The following is a 21364-nucleotide window of genomic DNA, read 5'->3' as shown; positions in this document are numbered from 1 at the left end:
CTGAGGAGGTCCTGTGGAGATCTCTAAACAAACCATGCTGATGTTAGGACATAAGTCACCCTCTAAAACTGATAGTGGGTTGGGGTCATCGGCAAGGACACTTTCACTCAGCTCACTGAACACAGAGAGGTTGAGCTGGTGTGGGCTTGGAGCCTTCACCCCTACATTCTAGTGTCTTTGGTGTGAGAAGGTAATGTGTAGGCTGTGCAAAGAGAAACCTGGATACCAACCCAGACACAAACCTCTCCATCTACTACCTCTCCTCCCTGCAAGATGTGCTGGTGCGGTGGTGGCACAGAACATGTGGGAGCGGTCAACAATTGTTTGCTTTAACTTGAGGCCTACCCCACGAGAAGGAACACATGCCCTACACTGCCTAGATAGCTTGGAACCAGAGACTGGATAGCCCAGAAACCAAGGATTGGTGCCTTGTTGTCATCAGAGAGGCTTCCTCCAGTAGCAGGTGGGAGCACATGCAGAGATCCATCGTCAGATATTACATGGCGGGGAGAGTAAGGAGGCAGAGAGTGTCTAAATTGGAGGCCTCCATCAGGTCTGTCCCTTTGGAGATCGGGAGACCCTGCAGAAGAGGAGTCAGCAGGGATGGAAGACACTGGGAGAACATGGTTCACCAAATCAACTAAGCAGGGTTCACAAAGACTAAATAACATGACAAGCACGGGGCCTACATGGGTTTGCACCAGGCCCCCTGTGTTTATGTTATGGCTGTTAGTTTGGTGTTACTGTGAGACACCTAACAAAGGAGGTGGGTGTATCTTTGACGATTCTGCTTGCTTCTGGGACTCTTTTCCTCCTATTGAGTTGCCTTGTCCAGCTCTGCATGAGGGCTTTCACCTTGTCTGTCTCACCATCATCTCTTGGAGACCTGCTCCTTTCTGATGAGGAAAAAGAAGAGTTGGTAGGTCATAAAGAAGTGGGAAGCTTATGCTTGTATCTGAGGTACAAACTATTAAAAAGGTTTCCTCAAATTCAAAGGTGTTCTTCTTATACCATCTACATGCATCTCAAGCATGCTTTATTTGCACACTCCCTTCATTTTATGTATATTACATTTTTCTGTATTAATTTTTAAAAATAAATTCTTCAATAGAGAATTTCAATGGCTATCTCTATCAATGGTTAACACCAAGTCTGCAATGGCATTCAACCTGTTTCAAGGCAACTTATGTGAACTTCATTTTGTCTTTCAAAGCCCCTCCTTCCTGGAACTCTTCTGGGCATACCTGTGGCTCTGTTATAACCACAAGCCAGACTGGAATTCTATTCATTCCCAGATAACTTTTTTCAAGAGCCACTCTCTCTGTTGTTACTTTAGATGAATAAATAGTTAACTTATTTTTTTCTCACATAATTAGAACCATATGACTACTTTAATCAAAAAGTGCCAGGGCGTTTAGCTAAGAAGAGAACTCAGCTACCTTGTAGGTGAATTCTTAACTCATGGAAACTGTTGATAAACAAAACCAACAATGGATTTGTGTAGTTTCAATTCATTAAATTTGTGGTAATCTGTTAGGCATAGAAAACTGATACATTAAGGCACTGTTGCCCCCGATAAGGTGTAAGACTTCATTCCTACAATAAAGGAAACCTTTTGCTTTGCCAGCTTTGTTTCCATTCTCCTCTCTGAGGAGCAAAAACCACTGTTTGTGAGGGCTTCGGTTATAAAGTACCACCAACTCAGTGACCTAAACGGTTTTCTTATCTCATAGACTTGGTGGGCACAAGTTTGAAATCCAAGGGCCTAGAAGTCACTCCACCTGAGGGCTGTGGGGAAGAATCTGTTCCAGCTGCTCTTCTAGCTTTTCATTTCTTGCTCAAGTGTGTGTGTGCACGCACATGCTCTTGGCTTGCAGAAAAATTACCCCTAACTTTGCCTTTATCTTCAAATGGCACTCTTCTTACATGTGCCTGTCTCCAAATTTCTTTTTATAGCGTTCACCCTGTTCCAGCAAGATCTCATCTTAGCCAATTCAAACTGCAACTTGAGAAGGAGGTTACACTGAAGAACTGATATTGTTTCACGGAATGGGCTACAAATTAACCTACAAGACTTTAACTTAGCCTCTCTTTATAATTTTAGGTTTAACTAAAATAGGATAAATGTTTTAAAAATGTTCCTTGTATTTTCTTCAAGTTATATGCAACAGTCCTAGAAATTATGATTTTCTTTTTATAACCCCAAAGGTACATTTACTTTGCATATACAGGACTTTCAATTTTCATTATCCCCCCCCGTAACCACTAAATGTTTCTCACCATTTTCTAATTTCCACTACCACACACAAGAAACTCGATTAGTGTGTTAGCATGATTATCATTTCTTCACAAGTATATAAAAGCTTGCCACCCTCTCCCCAGTAATCAGGGTGTACAAATGTCTTTTCTTTGCTTTTTTTCTTCCTTCCTTCCCTCCCTCTCTCCTTCTCTCTCTCCCCATTTTGGATGAATCCTTTCAAATCTGTAGATACTTTCTTCTAAAGATCAAAAAGAACTCAGATTTATTGGGTTTAGTTTATTTTTATTAGTATTTTTCCTGAATGTGTGTCTGTGTACCATACACATGCCCTGGTGTCTGCAGAATTCAGAAGAAGACATTAGGTCCTGAGAACTTGTAGGGATAAGTCCCTCCCCTTAGGGGGCGTGTTCACCTCGGGCTAATATTTGCCTATAAATTTGGCGAGTGTGCTCCCAGCCGCTTCTTCTGCTTTCCTGGTCTCCGCTGGAATGGTGGTTCTGTAAGTCTATTTCGCCATTAAAGCTGTATATATATTTTTACAATCTGTCTACATTCGTTTACGCTGTTACATTTTTGGCGTCCAGCATCGGGCTATTTTGCCCCCGACTCAAGCGGGTAGCCTGCTAGCTAACACAGCACCCTCCAGGGTGCTGTTTTTTAATTCGTAACTCCGGCCCCAGTGCCGAGTCCGAGACACACTCGGCCACACAGGCCCATTCTGCCTGCATTGGCTAAGTTTGCAGCGGAACCCCACTGCCTGAATTAGCAGAAGCTCAAGTACCTGCGGTTTTGCAACAAAAGCTGCCACAGCAGCAGATTTGGTCTGATACAAAGTGACTTGGCCGGGCGGTGGTGGCGCATGCCTTTGATACCAGCACTTGGGAGGCAGAGGCAGGCGGATCTCTGTGAGTTCAAGGCCAGCCAGGCGGTGGTGGCGCACGCCTTTAATCCCAGCACTTGGGAAGCAGGGGCAGACGGATCTCTGTGAGTTCGAGGCCAGCCTGGTCTACAAGAGCTAGTTCTAGGACAGGTTCCAAAAACACAGAGACCATTACTGGCAGGAACCAATCATTGCAGGTAAAAATTTTTTCTTTTATAAATAAAATGTCTGAACACGTTACTGTTCAAGAATTTAACAGTTTTTTTTAATTGTACCATGTGGGAGATTTTACAAGAGGTGTCTATCACCTCACATCTATGGATCCTTCTGGGATTCGTAGTTTTCATTGGCACTAAATGGTTTGATAATAGAAATATGATAAAGTCTTTATGAGACGAATCCAGGATTCTTAAGGCAGAGATTGAACGCTTAAAAACAATTGAGAATGATAACAATCTTCTCAAGAATCAGTTTGAAGTTCTCCAGGCTGATGTTAAGGAGAAATTCATTACTATGGAAGAGGGAACAGCTGATTTGGATCGTAAGCTTCAGTCCCTTTCTGTAGGAAATGAAACATTAATTGAGAGAATCAAAACTGCTGAATGTGACAATCGGATTTTGTCTAAAGCTTATGACAGATTGACAGAAAGATTGTCAATACAAGAAAGCACGGTTTATGCCATAAAAATTATGTCCAAAGATGAGATGTTATCTCTAACAGACAAACTTCATACTTTAGAATCCTCAGTGAAGGCTTTGGAACATAATTCTGGACAGGAGATTCAGACATTTCAGAAGGCAATGGTGAATAGAATTGAAAAGATTGAGGAATTCCTAAATTCTGATGAAGAAGAGCAAAGGGTACAAAGGCAAATTTTAACTACATCTGTGGGTAAATCTCTCCGGGACAATTTCCACAAAGCTCTACCTACATCTCTACCTGCCTTTCCAGTAATAACAACAGAGAAGGTGATTGGTTCCAGAAACCCTAGGGTCATCAAGGAGGATACATGGGAGCCTCTCCGTATGAATGATCTCAAGGAAATAAAACAGGCTGTCATGACTTTTGGGATGCAAGCCTCTTTTGTTAAAGAGATTCTAAGATCGTGGGCCATGACAAGCAGAGCAACCCCCTCGGACTGGCTCCAGCTGAGCTCTGCGGTACTTGAGAGTGGACCGCAATTGAAATGGAAATGCTTATTCAGGCAAGAGGCTAGACTCTTAGAACAGCAGGAAAAAGTGAAGGGAATTGACATTTCCCTAGATAAAATTCTAGGTGAAGGGCTCTTTTCCGACCCTCAGGAACAAGCTAATTTGGATGAAAACACACTCTCCATGTGTACTACAGCAGCCTTAAGGGCTTGGGACAGGGTACAAGACCCAGGACAGAAAATGGAATCATTTGTCAGAGTTAAACAGAGTCAGAGAGAACCCTTTAGTGACTTTTTACAAAGATTAACTAAGGCTGTACAAATAGGGATATCTGACCCAGAAGCAAGACGTATAATGATCAAGTCTTTGGCTTATGAAAATGCAAATGTGGAATGCAAAAGGATTTTGGGCCCTTTAAAGCTCAGATCAACGCCCTTGGAAGAATGGGTCTTGCATACACTCAATGTTGATACATTTGATTATGACACTGAAGCATGGGTAGAAGAAGCAATTTCCAATGGTAAAAGGAGACACCAGAATATCAAATGTTTTAATTGTGGCAAAATGGGTCATATGAAAAGGAATTGTAGACAACGGATTTTCAGAAATAATAATAATAATGCATCTTTCAGAAATAATAATAATAATAATACATCTTCTAGAAATAACAGAAATAGGAGGACTCAGCCTTCAGGTTTATGTAGAAGATGTAGAAAAGGTAGACATTGGACAAATGAATGCAGATCTACAAGAGATAGACAAGGCAACCTGATACAGATGGGAAACGTGAGAGGGGGGCCTCACAGGCCCCTATGGCAAACATGGTTCAGTCATTTCCAGTTTCTGCAGAGAACGTGCCTCATCAGGACAATTAGGAAGCCCCATGCCTACTGTTACAAGCAATAGTGATCAGAAAGATAAGTTATGTGTGTTTTGGCAAACTTCTATAAATGATCAAAGACCTAAACTGAGAGTGTGTGTAAATGGCATTTTTATTACTGGCCTGCTGGACACAGGTGCTGACGTAAGTATCATTACCCCAGAATCTTGGCATCTGTATTGGCCTCTTCAGAATGTAAATGTTCAGCTCCTGGGAATTGGAACCCTATCTCGAGTAAGGCAGAGCACGAGATGGGTTGAATGTATAGGACCAGAGGGACAAAAAGGAAAATTAAGGCCATATGTAGCCAATATCGCAATGAATTTATGGGGTTGTGACCTATTACAACAATGGAATACTGAAATTAACATTCCTGCTACTTTTAGAACCTATATTTCTGAGAATAATATTAAAAGATATTACAAATGGAGAAAACCGGCCATTCGGGCTGTACAAGAACAAACAATTGAAAAGTCTACTGAACTAAATCAACCAGTTTATTTCAAGGATGTGCTGACCTCACAATGGAAGCCAGGAGATGTGCTACTTTGGGGAAGGGGTTTTGCTCTTATCTCCACAGGTGAGGAAAAATTGTGGATACCGTCAAAATTAATAAAGGTTCGGTTTGAAGAAGAGAAGCCACTTGGAAAAGATAAATAACAATTCTTTCATAAGGATGGCGAGCATACTGATGGTAAGAAATACAGATAGGTTGGAGGCAGGGTTCTTTTCTTATCTCCACAGGAAAATACTCATCTTCAAAGAAATTAAGGGACCCTGAATATTTAATTACTGATGGATGGACACATTTTGTAACTATTAATTTATATATATATATGTCTTATTAAACATTTCTTTATAAATATGTAGAGCTGGTTTTGAAGTTGGACTCTGGCTCAGTCCCTCTCCAATTCCAAGCCTGTTAGTAAGAGAAAAACCCAGAGTTTCTGGAGTTTCTGTCTCATGTCAAGAGCCATGATATGGGACAGAAAGAAATATGAGTTTAGAAAACATCTTTGCTTTTCTTCATATCTATCATAACTTTTCATTGAATATATCTATCATGCCTTTCATTGAATATATATATGTATGTCTATATATGTCTATATGATTAATGTTTAAGTTTTTCACAATGAACAATGAGTTTTTCCTGAAGTGACATTTGAAGTTTCCAGGTAGAAGATGGGGCCCCACAACAACAACTCTACCTGGTTGATATGACGTCATGATACTGATAGCGCTACTACAAGACCTGTTTTGGATACCAGCTGCACAAGACAATCCCAACTTGGTTAGCTGAAATGGTGCACATCTTGTACAACATTCTGGCAAGACCTGCACAAAATACTCAGAGACTATTTGCAATTTTAAAAGACATTGATCTTGAAATTTAACCATAATTTTACTTTCACAGGATCCCCCAGAAAGAACGTCGCCCCCATGACAGCTGGAAGTAATTCTAGAGGTCGACATCCCCTCTCCCAATAAAGTTTACCCCTGGGTTTAGGGACATCATTTAGGGGTTAGGAGGTTGGGGGAGGAATTTTATAAGCTCAGGGATCATTTTGAAAAAAAAAAAGAGGGAATGATGGGATAATAGATTTATAATTGTGAGTTACTGCTTTTAGACAAATATATTGGTATCGATTCTTGTATATTGATACAAAGTTAAATTATATTTACTATTGTATGCATGCATGTTTCTATCTCTGTTTAAAACATTTTTTATGTATTGACATATATTGTATTGATAAATATACATTGTATATATTTACCATATTGCAGTATACATTTCTACCTCTGATTAAGATACATATATAATGTTTGTATATTGATATATATTTACCATATTGCAATGTATATTTGTACAGTGTTTATATTTGGAGGTCATTATCCTCATTTGTTACACAGTTGTTTATTGTCTTAGTCTTTAAGTTAGATAGATATTGAGAATTATATAGATAAATAGTCATCTAAGTTTGTCATTTATAATTAGACTAATCAGGTTCTCTAGATATATAGAGATTATACTCAGTATAGATAGATAATCTTCAACCTCTTCAAAGAGCTGTAGAAAATGGCCTTTAATCTAACTAAGAGTTTCGTGATAGGGAGACACAATTGCTCTTGGCAACACCGCTCTATTCCCGAGAGAATGTTGAGCACCAAAGACATTCCACCTGGAGCCTTTTTATTTGGCAGAACTGGCCTTGGGGCAAAGAAATGCCCATACCTCAACCACTGACAGAGATACAGAGCGTGCATCAATGGATAAAACAGGACTGTCATATCCTGCCAAGACAGGGTAAGATAGTTTTGAAATGTTCCTTGCCTTTAATAATGGTATGTCAGTTATGTTAGGCCTTAGCTAAAGTTGGTTGACTCAACATTGCAAACGAGACTTTGGGTGATTGCCCAGGTAGTCAGTTTTCTCTGTCAATTGTTGCACATTTTGGATATATCTCGTTTGTTAAGTAATATTTATTCCCTTCTCAGATCTTTGACGGAGTTGAAGATTATATAATTGTAGTTACTCTCTACATTATTTAGACTCCTTGAGATAGAATGTTTAGCAAAACTTTTGTTCTCAATATTGTTTGTTATATTTATTATTTGTTATTATTGTATATAGTTGTATTTGGTTTAGTTCTGTCTTATTTAGACAAAAAGGGGAGATGTAGGGATAAGTCCCTCCCCTTAGGGGGCGTGTTCACCTCGGGCTAATGTTTGCCTATAAATTTGGCAAGCATGCTCCCAGCCGCTTCTTCTGCTTTCCTGGTCTCCGCTGGAACGGTGGTTCTGTAAGTCTATTTTGCCATTAAAGCTGTATATATATTTTTACAATCTGTCTGCATTCGTTTACGCCGTTACAAGAACTGAAGTTAAAGTTGGTTGTGAGCCTAGCATGTGGGTGCTAGGAAGCAAACCCAGGCCCCTACCAGAAAAAGTGCTCTTACCTGCTGGGCTATCTCCCTAGCCCCCAAACCAACTTACTTCCCTTGTGTGTATCACTGTATAATTTTATGTGCACCCCTTACATGCAGGTGCCTGCAAAGAGCATTTGAATCCCTGAAACTAGCATTACAGATGCATATGTGAGCTTCCTGATGATGTGGGTGCTAGGAGCTTCAGTCCTCTCTAAGAGCACCCTTAACTACCACTGAGGCATTTCTCTAGCACCAAAACATTCTCTTTTACTAGTGTTTACTTAACATGTTTCTTTCTCACGTCCTATAGTGATACCGAAGTCTAGACTACTGTAAAATGCATACACCCAGCAGAAACCAGAAGGCTGAGTGTTTTTTATAGCCATAGGTATATAAGCACTGTGGTCCCTATTCCTTGTTCAAGTCTTTTGTGAAAATATCTTCTCTAATCTGATTCATGTCTTCTAATCTCAAGGAGAGTATAACCCTAGCCTGTCTATTTAACTACTTCTTTGCCTTTTAGAGAAGATTTAACATACATGTATTAAGCCAATGTAACCAATCTCCCTATCCTTGGTGATCCTATAGCTCTCTGAGTAACAGTCTCTTTTTTTCCAGTACCCATGACTTAACCAGTCTGTTCCTTGACCACTCTGGTACTATTATTTCTTGATCAACTGGTTATGAGTGAAGCCTTACATTATTACCCTTACAAGGACTTTGGTAAACCTTCAAGGCTTAGAAACAAGTTGTCTGTTTTCCTTTTCTTAATTCCCAATTCCACTGGAAGAAATAATTCTTTACAAATCAAAATACCCTCAAATTCCCCTGCTTTAACAATGCTCTGGTCAATGGCTTTGGAGAACATGGTTGTTCTGATAAGGGAAAAATGGTAGATTTTGCCAAGATCCTTTCCCCTACCTTGTCTTTTCTTCTTCCCCAGGAGCAGAGACTTGAAGCCCACAGGTAGAGCCTATATATATCTCAACCACAACGAAAAACAAAACACAACACAATATCCCAAAAGGCTAGTACTGCAGGAAGCCTGAAGACTGCCTTTCTCAATCAGGCCACAATGGTCTGTCTAGTCTCGGATTTCTACTTCAAAAGACGGTGTAACTGACTCTGTCATAGCAGTTAAACACAGTTCTGACTAAAGAACTCCTTACGTGCCACCTCTGCTCTTGGTCTCTTCCAGTTATTCGGTCTGTAAGCCATCTCATTCTCAAGTGGCAAAGTGATTAGAGCTCGGAATGGGGAGAAAAGTAGCTGTATTTAGACTTCCCTATGTCTTGAATCCTATTGTTTTAGAAAGGGTCACACTATGTAGTTGGCCGAATTCAAATGCATGATTCTCGTGCTACAGTCTCCCAAGTACTGACATTATAAGCCTGTGCTACCATGGCTGGCCTCTGAATTGAGTGAATTTTAATCCATAACACTGATTCCTACAGTAACTATTTATTAGGTGCCTCCATTACTACATCACTGGCACTAAAATGGGTACAAGAAAAAAAGAAGACACAACCCTAGAATTTCCTTCATGAAATTTTTGTTTGTTGATATTTGTTTTCTTCTGTTTCTATCTTATTTCCAGAAGCTATGGATGAAAAGAGTTGCAGTTTAGTGGAAGACAATTCTACAGCATGTTTCTATAGTTCTCTGTATCATAAAAGTGAGCCAAGAGGGCTAAGTTCTAACCAGGTACCTTCGTCATCGTCCTCTAGGTCTGCCAGAGTTGGTGCATTAGGAAGTGAATACAGAGAAGACTGGATGAGCTGAGTCAGTTTTGAAATACCATTAATCACCATGCTTCCCAGTGGAATGATGTGTTCTATGGGAACAAAAAGAATGACAAGTGGTAGGTTAGACAATGGTGACCATAAGTGATTTTGCTTGGCTAACCCAATAAACCCACTGAGAGTGGCTCCATGGCTGAGGAGCCTGAGAGAGGGTCACAGAAGAGGAACATTCACTATATATGCCCCACACACTAGCTTTTTATGCAAACAAACTGAGGAACTGGGCTCCCAGGATGATGAGCAGTTCTAACCATGTTTATTATGGCATCGTTGAAAAGTTTTTAATGGGATATTCACAAGGGCTAGAAAATTTACTCAGTAACTCTGAAGACTAAATGACTTAAAACATATTCTCACTCAATTCCCTTATATTAGCCAGAACTACTTCCTTTTTGTTTGTTTGTTTGTTTTTGTTTTGTGGGAGACAGGGTTTCTTTGTAGCCTTAGATATTCTTGGTTGTCCTGGAACTCACTCTGTAGACCAAGGCGGCCTTGAACTCACATAGATCCATCTGCTTCTGCACCCTGAGTACTGGGATTAAAGCACATGCCACCATTGCCTGGTAAGAACTAAAGTTTCCAATGGAATCGTGGCTTTATGTAATAGACAGTTTTTTTTTTTAAATATAAACCTTCATGATGGAAAATAGCTCTCCTTCCGTTTGTCATTTTCCCTTGATATAGAGAACTTAGCACCCTTCTTGTTTGTTGGGTCTGGTCTTTTATGAACAGGGTATAACTAAGAAACAGCATACTACATATTGCCTTATATTATATAGAAATGAAAATGAAATTTATGCCCTGGCAATGCTGAAGCACACATGGGCAGCCTATATATGGTGGTTCTGTTGAACTTGTCCATATTGGGTTTCATGGTCTAATTGATGAGGACTGCTGACCAGGTCTCTCCCTCAAGAGGGCACCAGATCTCATGACAAATGATTGTGAGCTACCATGTAGTTGCTAGGAATTGAACTTGGGACTTTTGGAAGAGCAGGCAGTGCTCTTAACCACTAAGCCATAACAGAACCCTGTTGATATAAGATGATGAATAAAGAGTGGCAAACAAAAACTCAGAAATCTAAAAAGGCTAGAATGAGGAAAGGAATACAGATCATGGAATACCAGGAAAGATCACTAAAGTAAATATTAAAGGCCACCTCTACTACCTTTAATTAATTTTTATGTGTATGCGAGTGTCTGGCATATATATGGATGTTCATGGAGGCCAGAAGAGTCACTGGGTCCCCTAGAGCTGGATTTACAGGTGATTATGAGTTACATGGATGCTTAGGAACCAAACTTAGACCCTCTGAAAGAACAGTAAATGCTCTTAACCACCCAGTCATCTCTTCAGCTCTGTTGCCTTTTCTGTCACTGCATTAAGCCATTTAGTAATGGGGATAAAAAGACTGATTGAGAAATAAAGTAACAGAAGAAGATATTACAAGTATGAACAAGGTTTTTAGTCCACTGAATAGAATGATTTTGGTAAAAGCTAATATCATACATTCATTAATAATCTATAAAAAGTACCTCTGGCTAGGTACAAGATACAGAAGTTTTAGAAATCATCAAAAAAGTCAACTCAGATGTGCTAGCAGAAGGCAAAGATATGGAAGAGAGAAGTCAGTTGTGTGGCTTTTCTGTGTAACAGAAGTCACTCCTCCTTATCAACAGCAGTGGGGAGCTATAGGTGCTTCCCTAAGCCCAAGAACATGTAGAGATGTAGCTAGAGTATAAAGAAATGAAGGCTTCTTTGAGGTCACATCTGGTAAGACTGTGCCAGGCACATGCTGGGCCCCAAAGGGTACTTCAGGACTTCCTAACTTATGAACTTTTTGAAGAATTTTCATATATATATATATATATATATATATATATATATATATATATATATATACACACACACACACACACACACATATATATGTAGGGACTACCACCTTTCACATTTTACATACTATCTGATATCTCTGGCATGTAACAAGCTGGGCTTCTACATCTGCAATGCAAATGTTTAGGTATAGATACATGGCTTAGATAAAAGCCTGGACATAGGTGTTTGGTGATGTAGGCTGAGGTGATTGATGTAAAAAAAGAGAAGCCCTGGTTTGAGAGTTAGAGTCTTAAAGTTGCACAGTGGTAAGAATGACATTTGGAGCTTGGTCAGCTGTTTCAAGGAAAGTAGAAAGTACTGCTGTAGCTACAAAGTTCTCAGATGCTTTATGTTTGAGTCGGTTGGGTTCTCTATGTGGTGACTAATTATTTTCCTCTAGCAGGAAGTCTCTAAACTGGGCTTCTAGATCAGGACAACTCAGGCTCAAACACTGTAAGTGTAGGGAAAGCACTGATAGCATTGATTAGCATTGGAGGGGAGGGGAATCACAGCTTCTGGATTTGACACTTGAGACCCACAAGAATAGTATAGATGAAAAGATCTTACAATTCTAAGGACCTTCAGAGCTGCTCATCTAACCTCTACCAGGAGAGTGTTCTCCAACATCGAGGAGGCTGACTTACCATCCAGCTTCACACTCCATGTCATATGAAAACCATTGGTCATCAAATAGAAGTTTCTCACATCTTCAGGCATTACACAGTTGTTTTTCTAGAATCAGAAATTGCTTGGTGTTAGGCCAGGGCTTGGAGAGCAGATGAAGGCAATGTCTCAGAGTTTTGCATACAATGCTAACCATCTTCTTTATCCTCCATGTAGGAAGTTGGATAACCTATAAAATTACTAGACAGGTACTGGGCCTAGCAAACAGTTACCAGTGTGTTTCTGTGTGTGTCCGGATAAAGCAGATTAGGTCTCTGTTCTGTCATGATTTGTTAGCTGGAGAGGGTGTTCAAAGGGAGTAAAAGCTAAGAGGGGACAATGGGATGTAGCAAGAGAATGTTCCAAGTAAAGTGTGACATTATCAGAGCAGATTGCCATAAACTGCAGATCCATGTACATGTATTTTGAGACAAATTATTGGACAGGAAAACACCTTAAAAGTGTGCCGTGTATGTTATTTCTACAGCATTTACTAACATGAATCTATTTTGACAGTTCTTAACACAAAGATTACAATAGGATATACAAAAGTATTTCATATGGATAAAAAACGTCACCCAAACTGGAGGTATGGAGAATAAAGGAACAGCTTAGTGTTTTTTTCAGGCAGTAATAGGAGCAAGCCTTAAAATCTAACTCACTTACATCTATGTACAGGCCTGATTAGTCTTCTCTACTTAACCCAAATCCTTGAATTGCAGAGAGAGGTTAAGTTCTTCAGGTTCTTTCTGGAATCTTTTCCAGTAATTTCTGACATGGTTATGGAGGCAAAAAGACAATACAGTAGCAACTTCAAGCTTCTGGCTTTGTGGATCCTTATAAGGTGTGATACCGACCACTATGTACATCCTTCACTTTGAGTCATACTGTCAGTCCTAAATACTAAGTGTGGTGTTCTGTAGCAGGACAATCTGGGTTCATTTTCCAACTTAGCCATTAGTTGAGTGACCCTGGGCACTATCGTTTAAATGGCTAATCTAGGTTTAAGAATACACTCTAAGGTGAAATCTACAGAACACTTGAGGTGGGGAAGGCACAACCTGATAGAAAAAAAGAAGACTGAGAAGTTATGGTAACATCTTCAAGATTTTATGTGAAAACTTAGGCTTACAGGTGATTTTAAGCAGCACTTGTCAGTTATAAATGGACAGCAGTTTTCATTTAAGTGAATTAAGTTTCTAAATTTCCTTTCTGTTTCTTGTTGTTTGTTATGTGTGTGTGTGTTTATTTTTTAAACCAAATACTTCCCAATCACACTTATGAGATTCTAAGGTTTTATTTCCTACTTAGTATATTAGCTTGAGCAGGGCTTGACTTTAGTGTCTTCTGTTCATTCTTGAGACTTTCAATAGGACACCTGCAGGTATGAATTGTTAAGATTCTAACTTCTGAGAGAGTCAGCAGAAAAGAGCTACTGGAAGAAAAAAGGTTATCATCAATACCACAGAGCTACAAACCCTTGTGACCTACAAAATAGTGACTTTTGCAAGATATGCTGGTATAATAGTGGCACAAATGTTATGGAAGTAACCTTTTGATTTGATTTAATGAGATGGAGTCTGTACCTCATGTTGCTAAGATGACCAAGAACCCAAGTCTAGACAGGTTATGGACCTAAAGGAATACCCACTACTTATTCTGCTAAAGGAACAAAGTATGCATATGACTCCTAGTGGCACACAACTATACCCATAGATCAGTGCCTTGCTCAATCCATATCAGAGAAGCTTCCTCTTGCAGTAGATGGGAATTATCAGAGACCACAACTGGACAATGTGCAAAGAGGGAGAGACGAGAGACTTTGCAGCACTCAGTCTTAGAGGGAATATCTTCATCAGCCTCCCACCCCCATCCAAGGCTCAGAGAACTATGAAGAATAGGAGTCAAAAAAATTGTATGAACCAGAGGTGATGGATTACTCCAAGGAAATAGTGTCTTCAAGATACAATAGGACTGAAGAACTCATCGAGACTGTAGTAGCACGCATAAAACCTGCTCAGATTCAAGCCAGACAGTGTCTGGGCACTCAGAAGGGAAAGTAGACACAGGGTCCTATTTCTAGCCAAGGAGCCATCTGTAATTGATTCTGGCTAACAAAGGGAAAATCAGTGTTCACAAGTGGAATCTCACAAGGTACATCAATCACACTCTAGGGTAGGCCCTGAGGACAGGAGTAGTTAGCCAACACAAAACAAACTCAATAGGATCTTTGTAGACTTTTTGTTTCATTACATTTTGCCTTGGCATTTTTTTGTCTTATCAATCTTTTGATTGTTTTGATTTTCATTTTTGTAGAGTTTCTGCTTCTTACTTTGTTTTGTTTTTTGAAACAGACAGAAAAAGGAAAAGAATGTGAAGTTGGGTGGGTAGATAGGTAAATAGAATCTGGGACGAATTGGGGAAGGAGAAAAACATGAACAAAATCTATTGTGTGAAAAGAAATTTTTCAATTAAAAAAATGATTACTTCTGTAGCTCTAAGAGGCTAAGACATACTTACAGATTTTGGCTGCTGGTGCCATCTACTGACAGAGAAACACAAACTTGAGACTTCTAGCCTTTTTTATTTTGGACCAGCAGAAAAACCAGGATGGTAGGGGCATAGTTTATATATGCACATTTATACATACATATAGTTCATATATACACATTTATACATGTATAAACACACACGTACATAGCATATAATATATACACACACGTAACACACATATGTGATATATGTGTATACATGTACGTAAGATATATTTATACACATAGGTATACCATACATATAGCGCATAAAAATGCATATACATATATTATATGGTGTGTGTGTGCGCGCGTGCGCACACACACGCTTGCCTGTGCCTTGCTCTGTAGCTCAGGTGGCCCTCCACCTCTTGATTCCTCTGCTTCAGCTTTCAGAATCGCTGGGATTGCAGAGTGCACCACTATGCTCAGCTCTTCCAGCTATTCTTAATAAACAGTTTATGCGATACCTGCAGAAAGGGCTAGTAGAATTCCAGTAGTACTAATTACTCATTTGCTGATGTAATATACTTGTCTCACCAAGAAAGACATTACTTTATACAAGCAGTGTGTATGTGTGGGGGGGGGGGAGAAAGAGAGAGAGAGAGAGAGAGAGAGAGAGAGAGAGAGAGAGAGAGAGAGAGAACGCATAGTATAAACCTATATGCCCATGGATGCTAGAGGCTAACCTTGGGTGTCATTCTTCAGGTGCTGTCTACCTTTTTGCTTTTTGATACAAGGACTCTCACTGAATTAGGGTTACAAGTGCATCCACCACACCTGGCTCCCCCCACCCCCATGGGTTCTGGTATCAAATATAGGCCCTCATGCTGTGTCAATACTTTACTGAATGAGCTAAATTTTTTTAAAGAATTATTCAAAATTCACAAATCAGAGTAAACTATCAAAATAAAATATTTCAAGTACTAACCTCAGCATATAAATTGTGAAGTAAACCAAATTTCATGAAACACACTAAATCTTCACTATTCTTCTAACAGTGACTGCTGGGTCCTTGCCTGGCCTTTAAGGTAGCTTTGCTACAGGTCTTTCTGTCCCAGGCACCCATGGTCCTGACAGGGCCTCCTGTCACAGCGAGCTCTATTTAGTGAAGTTTTCAGGGTACTGTATTTAGGTGGTTTATCTGCCCTGGCCAATGACTCACTTGCTGATATTTTATTTTCTCTTTCAGCCATTATAAAGTTGGCTTTTTCTAGGGTGGGGAGAACAGCCTACCTACTTCAGAGGGCATCTTCCCACAACAAATACATACTCACTCTTTCCTTTTGCTCCCCACCTTTGGTGGCAGAAGATGGGAAGGAACGAGAAAGAAGATAATGGACAGGAAGTGAATGAAAAGGGGACATAATGAAGATTGGAAAGAGGAGCTAAAGAGAAAGTCAGGAATAACCCTGCAGACCAGCAACATGGAAATCATGTATTACAGCGCAAGGCAGGGTTCTGTAACACAGCTCTCCACTTTCAATGCTTTCTCCTCTAACCACAAACTTCTTTAAACTACACTAAAAATGGAACCCACTAGAAACTCTACTATTACACAATCCGTTTTAGGAACCGAATTTCTAGAAACTCTTCATCGGAATTGTCTATACCTCAAGGTAGGGGAGGAGCTGCTTGCTCACTGTCTCTTGTCACCTACCTACTTCTACACACTCTTGTATGCTACTCTTCCCTCTACCATTGAGGTACTTTATCTGGGAAGGGCATAGGACAGAAGATACAAAGGGGCAGGGAGGAATATTAATTTTGAAACAGGTACTTGTCTTTGCTAAGCTGACAATCTTGAGTTCCTGTTGCAAATACAGCCAAATAAAAGGTTTCTCATGAAGCCCACCAAGAAGGCACATGAAAATAATACTGGCACTCTGAAGCAATGAGTACAAATTTATCTACTTAAAGTCTTCTTCGAGAGGACGTTCTCTAGTGGAGGAAAAACCTGGGTCGTGGCGCGATGGTATGAAATTCCTAGGACAATTCTCAAAAGCATCTTCAAAGTTCTTCCTCGAAAAAGGCAGAGGAGGTGGTTTATTGAAACCTTTTTGGTGAGTATGGTCTAAGAGTCTCTAAGAGTCTGGAGCCAAAGATAAAGTGCTGAAGACTCTTCTGTACACAATTTAAAACAATTCTAAAATTTGTCTTATTTAGGGGTCAATACTTGCATTGCTGAGGCTCTGATAAAACTCAGCTAAGATAACCTTCAGGTCAATAATGCCCAATTAAGGCTTACCCAATTAAGATTCTGAAGCAGGATTGTCAGGGAGGTCTTTGCAAAGGCAGCAACCTGGCTTCAGAGCTCTTGGTGTGGTACCTTCTATTTTAGGACTCTGCATAAACAGCCAGGCTATAATGTCATAGTCTTATAGTCTCCTGAGTTGTTTTATCTAATTCATTCATTAATCCATCATTTAATAAGTATCTATTATGACATTACTATAGGTTGGGCACTAGAAACTGTGAATGAGCCAAGAGAAGGCTGGGTTATACATGGACTGCTAATGCAAACCCACCTTCCTCTTCATCCTTGACAGGACACTCTCTTAACTAAAGAGCACTGTATCCTATTAAACACTTGCTTTTTAAGACTTCTGCAATCCAGGCTGCAGACTGATGTAAACACAGTTCAAAGAGGAGGTTTTTGAGCAATCTTTCACTTTTCTGGTCAAAAGTGACAGACATGGAATCAGCTTTTCTTCCTGCCTTGAGCTCTAGGTGACAGGGGTAAGTCTAGAAGTCATCTAGCTAGCACAAACAAAAAGGGCACAAGAATTTCAGAAACAGTGGCTTAATACTGTCTGATGAAGCAACTCAAACTGCCCATCACAAGACTTCTTACATAAAAACAATACTCTTTGTCTAAGCTATTGCTAGCATTATACAGAGAAAAATGAACAACATGTGTGGATCTTTGATGGACAAAGAAGACCAGGAAGGGTCCTGAGGAGGAGGGGAGGTCAGAAGACAGTAGCGCTTTAGCATCCAAAAGATTTATGGGTAGCAAATTGGCCTGGAAAACTACCTTCTAACTGGAGGCACAAACAAATGAACAAACAAAGAAAACACCAATAGCAGCTATCCCACTGGGTGTCTGAGGAAGAGTAGAGATGCTGAAGAGCTCAGGAAAATGTAATGGCCTTCTTGGAGGAAACTAAGAACACATCTACCATTCCATCTCTAGATCAACCTAAATGGACTGATTGGATAAGAACAGAGTAGTAAGAAGAGGCTCATAATAAATCCTACTCATACCCCAGAAACCAAGGTATCTGCTGCTAAAACAGTTTAATTCCTAAGCTCAGTTTGGAGAGTTCCCTTAGTACCATATGCCATCACATCACAGCGATACCCATAGAAAGATTACTGCACAAACTCTGCTCTCATCCATTCAGCCTCCTATTGAATAGCAATACCATGGGACCTTTCCCACCAAGGGTACCAGGAAATAGCTAGGAAGCTGTCCCAGCAGCTTAGGAGACTTTAATTGTTGACTCTTAGCTCCCAAAATAGCTTGGCAGCCACCTTGAGCAGTTCAACCTACAAATGCCTTGGGAAGCAGACAGGTGGTTCCACTCATCTGGGAATTCAAGGCTGGTGGTAGGGATGATTGAGCAGCATTCTTTGAGTGGCTTGGCTCAGTGAAGCCCAGGCAAAAACCACAGTTATTTTTCAACAGACAAGAGGCAGCTGAACACCTCGACCTTAGAAGCTTGGCCTGCTGATGCCTTGAAAAATGAAGGCGACGCCCTGCTCATCACCCTTGTTCCTGGGAAACAGCTGGGAAGCCTGTCTGCAGAAGCTGGCACCAGATAACCTGCAGACAATACCTCTGGAGCTCTTGGACACTGGCAAGTAGTTGGTCTGAGCCCAATGGATGTTCTAGTGAACAAGAATCTCTCATACTAACAGTGTATTCCACTGCTGGGCATGCTGTGATAGTACCCCACACAATGTGACCTATAAAAATCGACAGGTACCCCACACCTAGCTTGGTGCATCATGTCCAGAGCTGTAGTAAACCTGTTGCATCTAAAAGACCTGTATCTCAGGTGTTGTGAGAATTTGGCAACTACTGCAGCAGAGATCATGGAATTACCTGCAGATATTACCAGCTTTGATTACTGCTGAAGAAATCACATAGAAACTGAAGTGTCAACGTGTAGTCGAACTCAATGTAGCATATTTAGCCAACATTCTAGAACAGAACTATAAAATTTTTTATTGTAAAAATCATTCTATAAAAATTAGGGTAAGCAACTGACTTACCAGATGCAGAACAAAACAAAAACTCTAGAAAAAAAGCCACAAAAAACACATGAAAAAATGAGACAAGAAACATGAAATGAAGCAAAGCAAAGTAAAATAGCTCTAAAGAACACAATGTTCTAGCAATAGATCCCAAAGAAAAGAAAAGCAATTTACTACTTAAGAAAGAAGTCAGCTGCATGGTTTTAAAGGGAAAAATTTTAATATGTAAGATAAGAATGAACAAAGAAATAAATATTATAAGAAGGCAGAAAACAGGAATTCTGAAGCTAACGAGCTAAATAATAATACAGTAAGAGTCTCATCAGCAGAATAGATCAAGCAGAAGGAAGATTTCCAAGAATTAAAAAAAGCTTTTCAAATGCACAGGCCACCATCAAGACTGAAAACTATTATGAGAATTCAGAAGAAGGGAGAAGCAAAGAAAATGTATGCAAGGAAGTAATTGCTGAAAATAATTGGCAATTGGAAAAAAATACCAAATCTTGGTACAGATACTCATAATTCAGTCTAGGAAGCTCAAGGTCTTGGTGAAGAGACTAATATCCCCAGTCTAGGAAGTTTGAAGGCTGAAATAATGCAGTGGTTCTCAGCCTTCCTAAGGCTGTGGCCCTTTAATACAATTCTTCATGTTGTGGTGACTCCCAACCATAAAATTATTTCATTGCTACTTCGTAACTATAATTTTTCTACTGCTATGAATCATAATGTAAATATTTTTGGAGACAGAGGTTTGCCAAAGGGGTTGAGATCCACAGGTTGAGACCCGCTGTCCTAATGTATTCCAACAAGGAAAGAAAAGTGAATCACATGGTACAAAAAAACTATCTAAAGTATAAAAGTAATTTAAGAACAGAAACATTTTTATCGAACTAGTGAAGTACCTAGATTAGTAAAACATACATCTGGATATGTATGCTAGAGTGTTCCTAGACAGCATTACCAGGCAGGAGACCCATCCTAAATATGTGTGTGTGTGCACGCAGTATCCCATAAAACAAGGTCCTGGTGGAGTACAAAGCAGGAAAGGAGAATCCCAACAGCACTAGCAATTCTCTTTTTGTTTCCTGGCCACCATGATAGAAGCTGCTCTGCTTTGCCATACCCTGCCTGCCATGATTGATTAAAACCTCCAAAATTCTAAGACAGACTTGATTTGTTTCTCTACCTTAAACTAAAGTAAAACAGAAGAGCTTAACAGCATACTTCTTTAAATGTTTCTAATTGGAAGTCTTAGATCACTGGGAGCATGTCCTTAAAGGGGATAATGGAATTTCAGCCTCTCCCTTTCCCTCCTCTGTCTTTCAGTTGCTATGAAGTAAACAGCTTTCTTTACTACACACTCCAGCCAGGATATACCATCTTTACAAAGGCCCAAAAGCAAACAGCTAAGAAAAAACTATAGATTGAAATCTCCAAAACCATGCGTCAAAACAAACTTTTCCTCTTTGCAAGTTGATTTATTTCATATATTCATTATAGTAATGGAAAACTGAACACTATGACATACAAAAAGAAATCAAAAGTGAATAGGAGTAGCTTGTTAACTTGTATCAGATAAAATAGACTTTAAGTCAGAAACTGTACAAAGAGATGAAGGTCACTATATAAAAGAAAATGGATCAATTCAACAAAAGGAAGCATATAAATATATATGCATATGTGAGTGTGTATGCATGTTTGTATCTTAGGGTTTCTATTGCTGTGAAAAGACACCATGACCATGGCAACTCTTACAAAGGACAACATTTAATTGAGGTGTCAGTTTACAGTTCAGAGGTTCCGTCCATTTTAATCATGGGCAGTGTGCAGGCAGACATGGTACTGGCTCTATCTTGATCGGAAGTTACTATGACACCAAGCAAAGCTTAAGCAAAAACTACCACAAAGTCTGTCCCCGACAGATACTTCTTCCAACAAGACCATATCTACTGCACCAATGCCAACCTCCTAATAGTGCTATTCCCTTTTGGATTATGGGGCCAATTACATTCAAACTACCATAATACATAATACCAAATATTTAATAAAGACACTTACTCTAACAGAGGAACAGATTCTAAATTAACAATAGCCAGGCACTGAAGCAATTTTATTAACAGATGATTT

At 39.7% G+C, this 21364-nt stretch overlaps 1 protein-coding gene across 1 annotated transcript in view; it reads right to left on the bottom strand.

Moving 5' to 3' along the window:
- The window catches only part of Tpgs2 (tubulin polyglutamylase complex subunit 2), a 56198-nt gene that overhangs the window by 14182 nt on the left and 20652 nt on the right, over positions 1 to 21364 (bottom strand). The window contains exons 3-4 of the mRNA XM_075969145.1: positions 12425 to 12512; positions 9808 to 9933 (exon numbers count right to left, since the gene is read on the bottom strand). Coding sequence (XP_075825260.1) covers positions 9808 to 9933; positions 12425 to 12512 — 214 coding nt within the window. The remainder of the gene's footprint in view (positions 1 to 9807; positions 9934 to 12424; positions 12513 to 21364) is intronic.

The sequence above is a fragment of the Microtus pennsylvanicus genome, chromosome 4 (genome assembly GCF_037038515.1).
Source record: "Microtus pennsylvanicus isolate mMicPen1 chromosome 4, mMicPen1.hap1, whole genome shotgun sequence".
Taxonomy (NCBI): Eukaryota; Metazoa; Chordata; class Mammalia; order Rodentia; family Cricetidae; genus Microtus; species Microtus pennsylvanicus.
Note: the sequence above shows the minus strand (reverse complement) of the source record. Positions and strands in the feature narration are given on the sequence as shown.